General features: G+C 48.7%; 1 protein-coding gene and 1 long non-coding RNA gene across 2 annotated transcripts in view; both read left to right on the plus strand.

Moving 5' to 3' along the window:
• Positions 1-9,795, plus strand: part of LOC144139656 (adenylate cyclase type 10-like) — a 74,704-nt gene extending 64,909 nt beyond the window's left edge. Inside the window, exons 26-29 of the mRNA XM_077671949.1 lie at positions 1,025-1,121; positions 2,557-2,672; positions 5,543-5,684; positions 9,561-9,795. Of these exons, the coding sequence (XP_077528075.1) occupies positions 1,025-1,121; positions 2,557-2,672; positions 5,543-5,684; positions 9,561-9,699 (494 nt within the window). The 3' untranslated portion in view covers positions 9,700-9,795. The remainder of the gene's footprint in view (positions 1-1,024; positions 1,122-2,556; positions 2,673-5,542; positions 5,685-9,560) is intronic.
• Positions 9,796-12,551: 2,756 nt separating this feature from the next.
• Positions 12,552-14,228, plus strand: part of LOC144139192 (uncharacterized) — a 5,954-nt gene continuing 4,277 nt past the window's right edge. Inside the window, exons 1-2 of the long non-coding RNA XR_013316094.1 lie at positions 12,552-12,961; positions 13,961-14,042. This is a non-coding gene — a long non-coding RNA (uncharacterized LOC144139192). The remainder of the gene's footprint in view (positions 12,962-13,960; positions 14,043-14,228) is intronic.

Raw genomic sequence — 14,228 nt, forward strand, 5'->3', positions numbered from 1 at the left:
ATGTCTTCAAACAAATATTGCTGCAAATGACCGCCAACACGCGTTCACTGCTACCGGATCGGCTGCTACCATTGCGCTGAATTTTGTTGTATTACTGTAACTAATTATAGTGCAGTTGTACACGCTTTAGAATTCCCGCCTTCTGTCAATATGTGCGCTTCTATGGGAGAGACATGCTTTGCCATACTGAAAAAAAAAAAAAAAATGTGGCGTTCGCTGCTCAGACGACTACAGAACCATGGAGCTTCATCTCACCTGGTATCACCGATATTTACCCCACACCGAATCGTAAACAAGAAACAACGCACTCGTTTCGTTTCCTCTCGTACTTGCTAGGGCAAAACCGCGGCCAATAAAAAAAAAGTATTTTACAATTGCCATGCGAAGCTTATTCGCCATTCACTCAGCTATACCATTTTCACTGAAATTGGAAACACTTCGCTATTTTAATAGGCTATCCCGGCGTTCATTGCGAGAAGAACCTGCCTTGGGATAGTCCGTCTTCTATAGTTAAGGTATTTCTTGCCTCCCGCCCCTACCTAGGCAAACAACAAGATATTTCTATTTTACTCGGTATTTGCTTAAGGTATTTTGGCAGTCAGCGGTGTCAGATAGCATAAATGCGTACTCAACTAAGCTACAGAGGGCTGATCAAAGGTTCAAGGGGCTTCTAAGTCCAAGCGAAAAGTGGGGCAACAGAGCACCGCATCCGGTGTATTTACTTTAGACCAAAACAAAGCTATTTTCGATCCCCCATCTACTGAAGATAATAACGACTCCAGTAAGGAGCAGATACAACAATTGAACCGAAGGTAAATCGCTCTGGTTTGAAAATAGGTATTCTAGAACTCGACATTGGCGTAACACCTGTACGTAACACCCTGTAACGTAATATGAATCGTGAGTTTTTCCACCTAAAAGTCTCACATTCTTGCGTTTCCTAAACTGCGGTGCGGTGGAGTGCGAAATTATTTCAGTGTGGATACGGCGCCGAAAAGAATTTTCATCTCAGTTTTCTGCGCAGGCTACGAGGCGTTCCGCATCGCACTCAATGTACACTACACCTCGATGCTTCTCAAGATCTTGCCGCACCTCGCCCAGACGCTGCTGTACAGCAAAAAGTGAGTGCGCCACATTTGCCTATAGATACGAAAACTCCAGAGTAGAAAGTACATGTTCGGAAACAGCCGCGTCGGCGGATTGCCTCGAAAGCGCGTCATCCCTATTTCATATTTGCCGCGCTTTCGAGGCGCTTTTTTCAAAGAAAGTGCTACGAGTTGTGCCGCGCCTCCGCCAGATGGCGCCACGGGTCCCGCGACCGAGAGAAGACGCAGTGAAACATCCCCCTCGCGAGGGGCACGATCAAATGCAGAGCATTTCCGGGGGCGCACGACGTTAAGTAGTTTGCGTTACGTTAATGTTGTTGCACTTGTGGCAACTGCTGACGAGAGAGCGCTCGTCAGCAGTAATTTGAATGAGTCAACGATATAAGACGCGTTCGTAGCGTCCCATTCTGTGTCGGCTTTGTGGCGCAGTGGAGCACCATGTACATTGCGTTCCACCCGCAGGGTCGACGGATCGAAACCGGGCGCCGGATAGTTTTTTTTTTTTTTTATAGTAGGGAGGGGTGCGGTGCGGACTACGGACGTCAACGCGGGTGACATCGTGAGTTACTGAAATGCTCTGCATTTAAAAATAATAAAGTCAGTTCTACACCGGCGAAATTTTCTGAAACAGGGGAGCTGACTTCGACACGCTGGCGGCCACCCCACCTCCCGGGAAGGCGGGGGTCGCTAAGCTACAACGCCGCTCGCAGCAATATGTACGAGTGCGAAACTCGCCCACGGATGTCTGGTATTTTATCCATACATGTATTTGGGGTGGGTGTACGCCGGGGGCCCGGTGCACAAGCCGAGATCGCACAATGTACGGCCGTTGATGCGGTGGCGCCATCTGACAGCCCTGCGTTGTACTTTTGCCTCGCGTGACGAGCATCAGCGGACGTCGCGAGCCACAAAACAGCTCCGCTGTTAAAATGAGAAAACTGAGGCCTCTGCTTCTACCACGTACGGCCTCGATCCTCCAGAAAAAATTCATGTCCTGCTGAGTTACTATCTCCTGCTGGGGAACGTGGACGCAACAACTTTCGTAACCTAATCTAACTTAAAGTGCATGCTACCAGAAGCAGCAACCGCGCTGCTTGTCGACGAGGTCACGCCAAGTGGATCATCGGGGAAGGGCCGGGAGGACATTAACTCTTAACAATTGGCCTATCTGAGACTTCAACCACTTCGTACTCGTGGCGACATCTATGCGCTGTCGGGTCAAACAGCTGGTTTTGCGCCCCCAGAGGACGTTCCTACATCATTACGCCAGGGTACAGCGCTACATGCTTATATGGCACCGGACGCACATAAGAGTGGTGCTGGTGCAAACCGGGCCTAGGCCTGCAACATAAAGGAAAAGAGTTTCATATGAGAAGCATATTTTATCGACTTGTTCTTATTCACACTTACGGCTGGTAGCACTGATCGGTCGTGTTTCTTTGTTGCGCAGCCACAGCAAGTGTCGGGAAGTGCTGGCCCATCTACGCCACGTGGCCGAGGTGGCCGAAGACACCGTCGGCATGGCCCTCTACTTTGGCGGCCTCGCCGAACTTCTTGTTCACCAGTGTGAGTCCCCGCACGCGATAGAAATGATCGCGCAAGCCGCCCGTAGAGCCGCAAGGTCGAGCGTAAAGAAAAGGGACATGAAACCGCGAATCAACATTGAGCCTTCCAGGTTTGCCGCGTCTTCACGCTAGAATTTAGCAAAGTGCACTACTCAATTTGTTCATTTACGTGGTGCAGAGCTTTATAAATAAAAAAAATGGCCGCGTATCTGCTCATTTCGTTGCAAATGCCGACGAAAGACAATAGTTGACTGGCACCCCTGCCAAGTAAATGCCTCCCTTCTCTTTCACTTCTCTTTCCCGCTCACCTCTCATGCTGTTCCTCTCCCGTCCCGTTCCTCCCAAGATAACAGGCAAGAGGTTTGCTCAAGTCAATTTAAATTAACCGCCCTGCTCCATGTAGGGTGCCTCGATGCCAGCGCTGCAGTACGGCGGTGACGCGCGTGAATCGAGGCACCCTGCTACAGCGTTTATAGAACCGCGTTGCCCTCCTCCACGAGTGTTCCAAGCGTAACGTGGAACCTATCTAATGGAACATTTCGCTGCTGTTGCCGTTTGATTTCTGAAATGCCGCTAGGAGTTATTAGTAGCGCGGGCAACAGCAGGCGATGGTTTTCTGCAGTTAACGTAGTATTTAATTTGTTATCGCAAAAGCCAAGCATTTCATGAATTTTTTAATAAAGGAACACTGCAAATATCACTTGTGTATTGATTTTCTGCCTTACGTTTGCGTGATGTGTTGTTCTTGTTCAACAATGTTGACAAGTATAAACGTTGACACCGAACTTAAACGTTTAGATTTGACTGTGGTTATATAAGGCTATTGCGTAGCTTCTGTTTCACTTTGGCCGGGTGGCTGAATCGAGTCACACACAGACAGACATACAGAACAAAATTTCTGCGTTTTTAAGTAGCCCGAGAAAGACTATCGTCTTTAAAAGACGTGTGCAGTCACTGCGCCTGTCGTTTCCGTTACGTGATCGGCATCTGTGTGGGAGAGGCGTCACCGAAGTCGACCAATGAGGACAGAGGTGTTTGGGGGTTACCCGTGCTACAGTGAAAGCTCGTTAATTAGAACTTGAGTCATTCGAATTTATGAAGAATTCTATAACTGTGCGATTTGGTCCAACTAATCTCCATATACACGTCTAGGTTTAATAAAACCCGTGACTTCAATAGTGAAAATGTTCTGCTACGGATAATTCTAAACACAGGCCACCGCGCCGGTAGCTTGGCGCCTGGAACCGTTGCCTTCGTAATGGAGAGAGGAATGGAGAGACAGTAAAATAGGGCAAAACATTGTTTTCATGGTATAAATCCGGGCAGACTACGTTGCGAAAGTATACGCGTACATGTGGACGCAAGTGCAGAGATGTGCGTTTCTTCTCACACAGATGAGCGCATCAATTCTTAGGCCCGCCATCACGAACTTTTACGAGCTTTACTTGTGGACATGCCTGCTACATGTCGCACCGTACGGTTGTTGTTCTTCACTTTCGTTAGTTCGAAGTAACCTGGCTTCCCCTTCTAATTCGAACGCGTGCTTTTTTATTACGCGTGTGTCAATGAGCTCTAGTTAAAACGTTGAATAAAAGTGCGTGTTTTCTCCCAGTAGCCAAAGGTAAATTTAAGCATTATTTGTCTGTCTTTGCAGCCTTCTGAGGTAATCCTTTACACCAAGCTGAACCTTAATGTTGTGCTTACACAGCAGCTACTATAAAAAAAACAATCATTCGCTATCTCCCCGTTATTAACTTTCTTGAAAATGGATACAGGAATTAAAATTAAAACACTACCGTATAATAAGCGTATTGAGGCATGTTGTGCCATTTTCGCCATGACCGGGAAGTCGCGAAAAAGGAGAAATAGTTTACGAAGTATGGGTAGGTCTAAAATTTCTTCATTACTACCAGTAGCAGGCTCTCGCGTTTATTATTCGCAGGCACATGGCAAACTTTCCTTCCAAAAAGAAAAGAACGTGGTCCGGTACTGCTTTTTTTTTTTTGTCGAAATGCACCTACTCCCCCCCTCCAGTTACTACCACTCTAGGTTAGCAGCGACCGTATTCATATTTACCCCCTATTTTACTCCCGATTCCAGAGCCCCATAGAGACGAGGTGTTCATGCAGCAACTCCCACCAAACACGAACCGTTCTAAACCTTTAATTCATGAAGCATACTACCAGGGAGTGTGCATACGCGCCAAGGGATTCTCGCGGCCTCTCCACAATAACGATACTTGTGTTGGTAAATAAACGAGGAAAATTTGACACATGTCCGTAGTGCCCAGAGCAAATTATTGCTCCAAGCCAAGCATTGATCGCATTCTGCGATACCGAAAAGGAATAGCAGGCCATGTGGCCCGTTGGGAGTGGAACTTTGTTTACCGGAGCCCATATGACGTCTTCGATGCCTGCGCCCTGTCGACTAGCGCAAGATGTGTCGCCAGTTAAGAGCTGGACATCAAGATCTCGCGTTGTTCTGTAAAGGAGGGGATAGTAGAGGGTTGGATTTTCAGATCTGAATTCGTATTGCTCAATTATGTGGCGTAGTGATCCTGTTTTTTTACAAGATTTGAATTCGGCATCGTACTGCTCTGGAAACATGAGGTGTAACCTTGTTGGGGGGGAGGGGGTATCCAAATTGAATTGGGCGAAGCACCGTCTGTTAGCCTCTATAGAGGCTGGGATGAGGTGAAAGGAGCGTGTGTTACACTGCTGCTGGATTTCCCTGAAAGGGATGAGCGGGCAGTACTCCACGTCTTCTGCCGCCTGGGGTGCGAGTGCGCAGGCTTGTTGTTTGCAATAACGCGCTAACATACTTCAAGAGCGCGATGTACCGATCTCCGCTTCAATTTATCTCTGGGTGCAGTCGGAATCGACGTCCCGGCCCTGGACAACGTCCAGGAGCTGTACAAGACGTGCCTGGAGTTTGCCATCAGCCAGAGCGCCAAGATTCCCTACTCGTACAACAACGAGATCGAGTTCTACCTGACCGCGGCCATGGCCATGTGGTATGCTTCAGACTACGCTTAGTGCTGCTAGTCTAGTACAACGCGAGAAAGGGGTGCGCACGTGGGGTGCTACTCGACGGACACGTTGATCAAACACGCGGCGGGCGCATACCGGGACAGAGACAGCTTAGATTAAATAAATCTTATGTGCCATGGCAGCCTCAGTGTGTGCAGCGGTGGAGCTCGGACCCTGCAGGGGCTGTCCATTTGTATATAACGTGAGTGGTGTAGGCCGCATTAGCGTAGACTTGTTCGCGAATATTTCCCACGAGCGTGAAAGAGGCTTGACGAAGTCGAGGACTCCTTTCGGGGTCGCATTTGCGTACGTTGTCTGTCTAGTTTCTTTAGATGCCGAAGCCGAAGTTGCCAATCCGACTGGAGTGATGGGGGTGGGGCAATGGGAACCACTGTAGGTGCTTGAAGTCACTCCCTGGGAGTAGTGTGTGCCAGAAGGTTGCCATGTGCACCCATGCATGGTGTGCCCTGGTGTCAAGACGATGCGAATCGTGAAGCCTTCTGCATGTAGGTCGCGTGCCGAAGTCAAAATGCGGGTCGCCGTGCTTTTAGGTGAGAATACATGGTTAACTCCCGAAGTGTGACGTGGGAGTCAGTGATTTTTCTGAACGTCTTGATGGAGAGGGCGGAGAAATGGTCGTCTATGTGCCGGATTACTTCCACAATTCCCATAAGTTCGACGTATTAGTGACGCGATGGGATCCATTTATTTGAGGGACATCCGTAGACTCCCAGGCTAAGGCCGCCGTTGTTCCGTCAACCGTAGCATCTGTGTAGATGTCTGCCTCATCCTCGGCCTTGTCATCGACAAGGGTGCGAACATGCTGCTTTCGGGCCGTTTGATGGTGTTCCCCAATTCGTCTGCGGCGCGAGATGCCGGTCGGAGGTCGCGCCCATGGAGGAATGGGCGGCGTTAGGTTCGTTTGGCTAAAATCACTCCTAGTTGATCCCATTCGCTGAGAACTCGTCCCTGTGGAGAATGGTCCACATGATGCTGGAATCGCAGCTTGGTTTCTTATGAACGGGTGTACGGGGGACAGACCACTTGATGCAGAATAATGTAACGTGGAAACGAATGGGATGTATTCACAAGCAGTATGTACAACAATAAACGGGATTGTAATGGCAGGTAAGGCGGCTGTGATGTCTCAGGGACAGCACGCACACCATTGTTGTTGTTGTTGTTGTAGTTGTTGTTGCGCCTGTAGGGAGCGTCTTCGTCTTCCTCATCCAGCCTATCGGTCGGCTCATTACAGAGACGCGTACCCGTAGAGAGGGTTCGGCTACCGGTTCAATTAAAGTAGCAAGGAGCCAAGGGAACCATCCCGTGGCAATATCAACTCGCGTGAAGTTAGGGAGGCCGCAGAGAAGGGGGCGCATGAGCTTGTGAAGGGCTCTAACATAGGACGGACGTAGATCATACACTGTGAAGACGTAGCTTAAACGTCCATGTGTCACTGCACGAGCAAGCATGGTACAGGCATGTCCCCGCCATATTGGACAACTGGGTGACCAGGTGTAAAGTAGGACGCCAGGCCTTGCAAAGGCGCCATCCATTGTTTCGGGGGTGTTGCAACTGCTAACAGGGAGACTCAGCAGGCGAATGAGATTGTCTTCTACTTGAAGAGAGATTATCTGGTCCTTATTTGTAGCACGTTTACCGTCGACACTGAGCAGTTCTGTTTTGGCAGTGGATAACTGGAGTTTGAAGCTGGACAAGCTGCTCTCCCAGACTGAAGGTTTATCGAGAGCTGAGCAATCTGTGGCCGATACAAAAAATTGGCCCCATCTCCCCGCGAGGGGGACTCGAGTAAATGCGTCGCATAGGGGGTGGGTGTATTGCGTTAACGTTTAGTGTTTGGGGAGTTGGTGGTAGTGAATGCGTTGTATCAGCAGCTTCTTGACGTAGTTTGAATGAGTCAAGGATATAAGGCGCGTTCGTAACCTCCCATTCTGTGTCGGCTTTGTGGCGCAGTGGGTAGAGCACCATGTACATTGCGTTCCGCCAGCAGGGTCGAGGGATCGAAACCAGGCGCCGGATAGTATTTTTTTTATATAGTGTAGGGGGGAGGAATGCGGACTACGACTACGGACGTCAACGCGGGTGACATCGTGAGTTACTGAAATGCTCTGCATTTTAAAAAAAAACAGCTAGCCAGCGGCTGATCCGCGCCGACAACTTCACTCGTGTCTTGCGACAGGTAGACTGTAGGGCCCTACGCGAAACAGAAGTCAATGTCGAGGTAATGCTTTTGAGCTCGCTGGGACGGCCTCAGACGTGCGCCGCCATGCCGGAGTCTACCAGCGCGTCCAGCTACGGTATTCTCGTGTTCGTCCGTTTTGCGTCCGTTTTATTGTGACGTCCTTCCAGTTGTAGGTGGGCTTTGGGTTGGCTTTTGCGCAAATGTTCTCGTAAACACATTTTGAACGACTAAACATATTTTAAACTATTTTTAATGTGAAATTTATTGTTCCGTAAGCGTATACCAACAACAAGGCTACGAAAAATCGTCTGCTCACAGCCATAGTTGATACTACTCTCATAGCTCCACTGGCTCCGCCGTGCTTGCATGGCGTCTCTTCCGGGTGTTCGCTTTTATACAATGAGGGCTTGCTCAAAACGGACACCTTTGAAACGGACACAAAACGGACAAAACACGAAAATACCGTCCCAGGTTGATAGCTCTGGACACGCATGGCCGCCGGCATGCGCGCCACGCCCGTGAATACAACGCGTTATTGTACGAACGCGGCGAGGTTCGAGTACCTCAACGAGGTGTACAGTTCCCGCTATACATAGCATGTTCTTCAGTCTTCAGTGAGACACACTTAAAATTGTCAGCGAAATGTAAAGCTTAGCTCACCCCTTTCAAAATATTTGCAGCCTTTCCGAATCGTGCAGATAATTAGGCTTAAGCATTTTTTGTTCGGCTTATGCGATGCCATCATACGAAACTACAAAATTTCCCAATTGGTGTTATAGGATTACACAAAAAAACTGTCCATACATGAGACGTAGCACCAGGAAGTGTTGAAACCGAAATAAAATCAAAGCTTAAAAAGAATATTAAAGAAAAGAAAACAAAAGAATCATTAACTCCTACCAACTTGATCCAACTGAAAAATTAATCCTTAACAAACAGCTGGCTGGCGCCGCATCTTTTCAAAGTGCTACGAGTTGTGCCGCGCCTCCGCCAGATGGCGCCACGGGTCCCGCGACCGAGAGAAGACGCAGTGAAACATCCCCCTCGCGAGGGGCACGATCAAATGCAGAGCATTTCCGGGGGCGCACGACGTTAAGTAGTTTGCGTTACGTTAATGTTGTTGCACTTGTGGCAACTGCTGACGAGAGAGCGCTCGTCAGCAGTAATTTGAATGAGTCAACGATATAAGGCGCGTTCGTAGTGTCCCATTCTGTGTCGGTTTTGTGGCGCAGTGGGTAGAGCACCATGTGCATTGCGTTCCGCCCGCAGGGTCGAGGGATCGAAACCGGGCGCCGGATAGTATTTTTTTTTATATATAGTAGGGACAACGACGGTGCGGACTACGGACGTCAACGCGGGTGACATCGTGAATTACTGAAATGCTCTGCATTTAAAAAATATGAATTGCGAGTTGGGATGGTTGGTATAGGTTCATGATGGGTACAGCGCAAAGCAAAACTTGGACAATAGTCCCATGGTCTTTCTTGTCCGTTTTGTTTTGCGGGGTCCCCATCATGAACGAATAACTATTACCTTACCCGCACTTCTATGAAGTCTGATGGCACAGAACGGAGTGCAGGGCCGCTGCATTTTCCCTTGTGTGTTTTGACAGTCACTGTATGCGTGGACCCGAGGTGAACGTTGCGCATGCCTGCAGGACCTCGTCGTGTGGTTTGGACCAGAGCTGCAAGGAGTGGCTGTTCCGGGCCAAGACCCTCAAACGATCCTTCCACTGGCGCTCGTCATACTGGGGACGCCGGGCACAGCGCCACCTGTCGGAGATCAAGTGGAAGTAGAAGCCCGCCCTCACTGGCACTGTTCGAATTGGACCGCCCTTTTAAGCCACCCTATCGCGTCGGGTGATAGATGCGCTACAACAAGATGATCCCATGATCAAAAAGGGGGCACCAATGTCCTGATCTTGAGACGGTTGTTGCCGCGCGAATTTGTTGCCGATCGTATTTTCTTACAAAAATGTGCGCGTTTTAACGTGCAGTTTTGTTTGATTTTGTTTCTCGTGCTTGTTGTATTGGATGGCAAAATATTGCTGAAATAAATGCGCCGTGTACTGAATTCCTGGCGTCACGGTTACTGGGCTTGACTTAAGCTTTTTCGAAGCACCCGCCGTGGTGGCTCGGTGGCTAAAGCGTTGTGCGGCTGGGCCAAAGGACATCATCATCGTCGTCGTCATCATCATCATCATCATCATCATAATCCCACTCAGATCCACTGCAGGACGAAGGCCTCTCCCATTGGCGTCCAACCGCTCCTGTTATGCGCTGCTCGAGTCCACAGTTTACCCCCAATTTCCTGATTAACAGCGGAGCTGCTGTTATTGGCCGCAAGTTCGGGGTGCGTGCGCGCTGAAAACCCCCCGCAAGGAACATAATCACGTAGGCGTCGCGGAGCTGTCGCATTACCCACTCTACAACACTCGAGAGGAGCGTCCGCATGCGCTCAGTATCGTACGAGAGCCCTTCACGCTAGAGCTCGCATCGTCGCGCGCGTGCGATCAGTATACAGTTAAACCTGGATATACCGAAGTTCCGCATTTTTTCGTTACATCCAGGTTTTCGTTACATACATGTTTCGAGTTATAGCCCGCGGGATTGAAGCAGAAACAAAACCAATACGCAAGGCATGAGGGATGCTGAACTCGCCCTTGTTAAATGATATATTTCACGCAGAAAAACTGTGTGATTTGCGCTTGCTGCTACTACACAGCCCCCGAACCGGGCGGTGACGTTCTTCCTTCTCGCCGGCGGTGTCTGCATTCAAAATTGAGCTTGTCTTAGACAAATTTCGTATTCAGGCAGCAGAAATCATCCACGAACCCATACCAGGGGACACACGCGACTGCACGCCGACAGGCAGGCGTAGCACCTAACCGACACCGCACTCACACGTGGAAACGCACGAGAGATTGCGGTGCGGGCGAAATTCGCTAAATTAGTGCATTTAGCCAGCCGATTTTTCAGAAAAAGGGCAAAAAAACCTTGACTCATAGCGTAGCGAATTCGTTACATCCAGGTTAACCGTTACTTGCATAGAGTTCGCAAACACATGGGCTTCAATGAAGTTTGAAAGGGGGAATTGAAAAACTTCGTTAAATTCAGGAATTCGTTACACAGAGGTTCGTTGCATCCAGGTTCAACTGTAGTACAAAAGACCTCGCGCGCAACATCTTCGTAGTTCTCGGCATGGCCCGGCCGCGGATAGTTCGCATGGCCGTGGAAGTGGCCGTGAACCGAAAGGCTGGGCGGGAGGCAGTTAGCATATCGTTACCGTGTTTACGTTACCGTTTACGTGTTTGCGGGAGCAGACTGCGCAGCGCGAGAGTTACCGCGAACGGTAACTTACCGGCACAGGCTTCACCGTCACCAGCGCTTCCGGTAACACGGTAAACGGTAACGCAAACACGGTAACGATATGCTAAAACTGCCTACTGAAAGTACGGTTACTGGGCTTGACTTAAGCTTTTTCGAAGCACCCGCCGTGGTGGCTCAGTGGCTAAAGCGTTGGGCGGCTGGGCCAAAGGACATCATCATCATTATCATCATCATCCCACTCAGTTCAATGCTCACCTACAACAGCTTCGCGATTCAAGTATTGCGCATGAGTGCAAGCGTCCCTAGATTTTTCTCGTCCCTCCATCGGGTTAATGGCCTTTCCCTCCCTTATCTCTTATCTCTTGGTATCTCTTGGTATCCATTCTGTTATTCAAATTGTCCACCGGTTGTCGGTTCGTCTCAACGCATGACCAACCCAAGTCCATTTCTTTTTCTTTACTCCTAACATTATTCCTTCCACGGCCCGTTGAGCCCACCGAAGTTTGCTTGGTAGTTGTTTAGTAAGGCGCCAAGTGTCAGGTCCGTAAGTCATCCCGATTCAGTATGCATTGGTTGTAGATTTTTCTTTTTTACATTTTTCACACCCTTCTTGGCCAGAAAGGAGCACCCTTATTCGTATCTCTACACCCTTTTTGTGTCGAAAAGAGGTCGTTAACGAATTCCTTCAACACCCATAGTTTTTGGTAAGGTTTTGAAAGAGTGTGATAAAGGGGTTCAGCTGTTGGTTAAGGTCATGCATGCATGTATAGGCTCCGGACAGCGAAGTTTGCCGCGCAAGCGCAGCGCCAGCCGCGACATACACGCGCCAACTCTGGGTCGGTCCCACCGCGCCGACCGCCTTCAGCGCCAGTGAACGCAACTTAGCAAAAAACGTTTGTTATAACGTTATTTGCGCGTATATGTACTACATAGTGCAACAAAGTCATGTAAAATGTTATGCAGTCGGGGGAAGCCTCCAAATAAAACGGGGCACTGATAAAATGCTGTCGCCTCGCTGCCGAGCCGTATAGGCTAGCACAACTGGGAGGCATGTGTTCAAGGCTCCGCATTCTCCCGCGTATTCTTCTTCTCTGTTTTTTTTTTCGCAGATACCGAGCATGGTTACTGAATCTTGAAAGGCCCACATTAAGCGAGCGGATTACATGCTGCCGTGGTGTACGATCAGCTTGTTAGTACACTCTAATCCTGGTAACCCATAATGTAACTTCTAAAGGGATGTAACCTATAAAATAAAGGTTACAATGGATCCATTTTGATGTTTTCTTCATCCCAGTCCATTCTAAGGGTTACAAGCGGGAAGTTAAAAGCGGTTTATAGGTTACATTAATGATTTATAGGTTACATCGACAAAATCTGTCATGTAACCTTTACGTTGTAACCTATAAAACGCCCTGTAACCTATAAGAGATGCTCGTCGCGCCTTCTCTCCAGGCGGCCGTTGATTTCTCTGTTGCATGACGGGATATAGAGAAATGGCGGCGCCCGCAGGTCCGGTGGCCGCGTTTTCGCGCCACTCGAGCCTTTTAACCGCTGTGATACCCCTACGATGAAGCGAGGATGGCTGTTACAAGACTTATTTGTCGGCGTGAGTCGCGGAGGCTGCGGCGAGCCCATTTGTGACTGGCAGCGCTACACGGCCCGTTCTTCTACGACCAGCGTCAAGTTCGCATGTTGGACCGATGCCCCGGCGCCAGTGAAAGCGAACTCGGTGAGTATACTCCCGTAACGGTTTCCGTGTTTTCATTGGATGTATCTTTTCGCTGGGGGCTTTTCAATTTGAAATTGCAGCATTCGAGAGGGATTTTCGTTACCCGACTGGTTGCTTCGCTGGACGTTTTCTGTTGCCCGCGACGGCAATTGAATGAAATCACGGGCTTGCGTTCGCTGCGTCAGATTAGAGCGGACGATCGTGAAAGCCCGTACATTATAACAGATAACGGCGCTCGTGGCCTGCTTTCTGCTCTGCGCGTCTTCGTCATTTGTTGAGCATTTTGTTTACGCTGTTGGCTGCATCGGGCGCACTTTTTTCCCAATAAAGTCTTATATTATCGCGCTATTCTCTGGGTATTATCATTTTGTTTCAGCCATCGGGAAATATTCATTTTTCAAGCTGCATATATTCGGAATGGTGTCTAGTTTATTGGTCTTGTAGTAATACATCCGGATAAACACAAGGTGTGTGCTGCAGAAAAGTAGTCCACTAAATGCTGCCCGAAATTTTCTAAACTCACTTCTGTCCAGCGCAAGCCTCTTTTTTTGTGAAAGTTTGCCTTACCGCACAATAAAAAGTTTTTATATCTACAACATTCTTCATTTTTGTCAATCTTTTCCTTGAGTGGGTAAATTTGGTGTTAGTCATTTTGAGGTATCGGGGCATTGTCACCATGTTAAGTGGGTTTATTATTCCCAATCGCACAAATCAGTCGTTTATTTATTCGCGTGGTATTGCAGGGCAAATTGTTGCGTCGCGTTATACTAGTGTAGTGCAGTAAAGCGATTTACAGAATGGTGGTATGTATGAGCCAGCATGCAGGCTGCTTGATTGTTGTTGTTTTTTGATGATACAGAAATTGTGACGAATTACACAGAGACAAGTGCAGGTGTAAAAATGGGTGCTGCACCCTCATCGGTTCCTGGCTGTTGGAAAAGTGTGGTTGCATCTGGCTACCTATGCTATGACTTATGAGCACTATTGTTTTTCTTGCAGGCAGTGTTCCTTGAGCTGACAACCAGAACTCCCCTGCACATGAGACAACTTGAAATGCAGTCTGATTTCCGTGGAAACAACGGTATGAAAATGCAATAACTAAAACTCATTCATTCAAATATTCTTTGTAAAGATGGCACCCAGGCCTACGCAGACAAAAGTATGATTCACTTGTAAAAATGCGAGGCCTTACTTCAAGTGTTATGATGTTCAGTTCAGTTTATTCCCAGAAGCATCTGGACGACTTCCTGGCTAAAAGCTGCTCGAG

Source organism: Haemaphysalis longicornis, unplaced genomic scaffold, assembly GCF_048455015.1.
Source record: "Haemaphysalis longicornis isolate Haplotype H1 unplaced genomic scaffold, Haemaphysalis longicornis Haplotype H1 scaffold_5, whole genome shotgun sequence".
Classification (NCBI taxonomy): Eukaryota; Metazoa; Arthropoda; class Arachnida; order Ixodida; family Ixodidae; genus Haemaphysalis; species Haemaphysalis longicornis.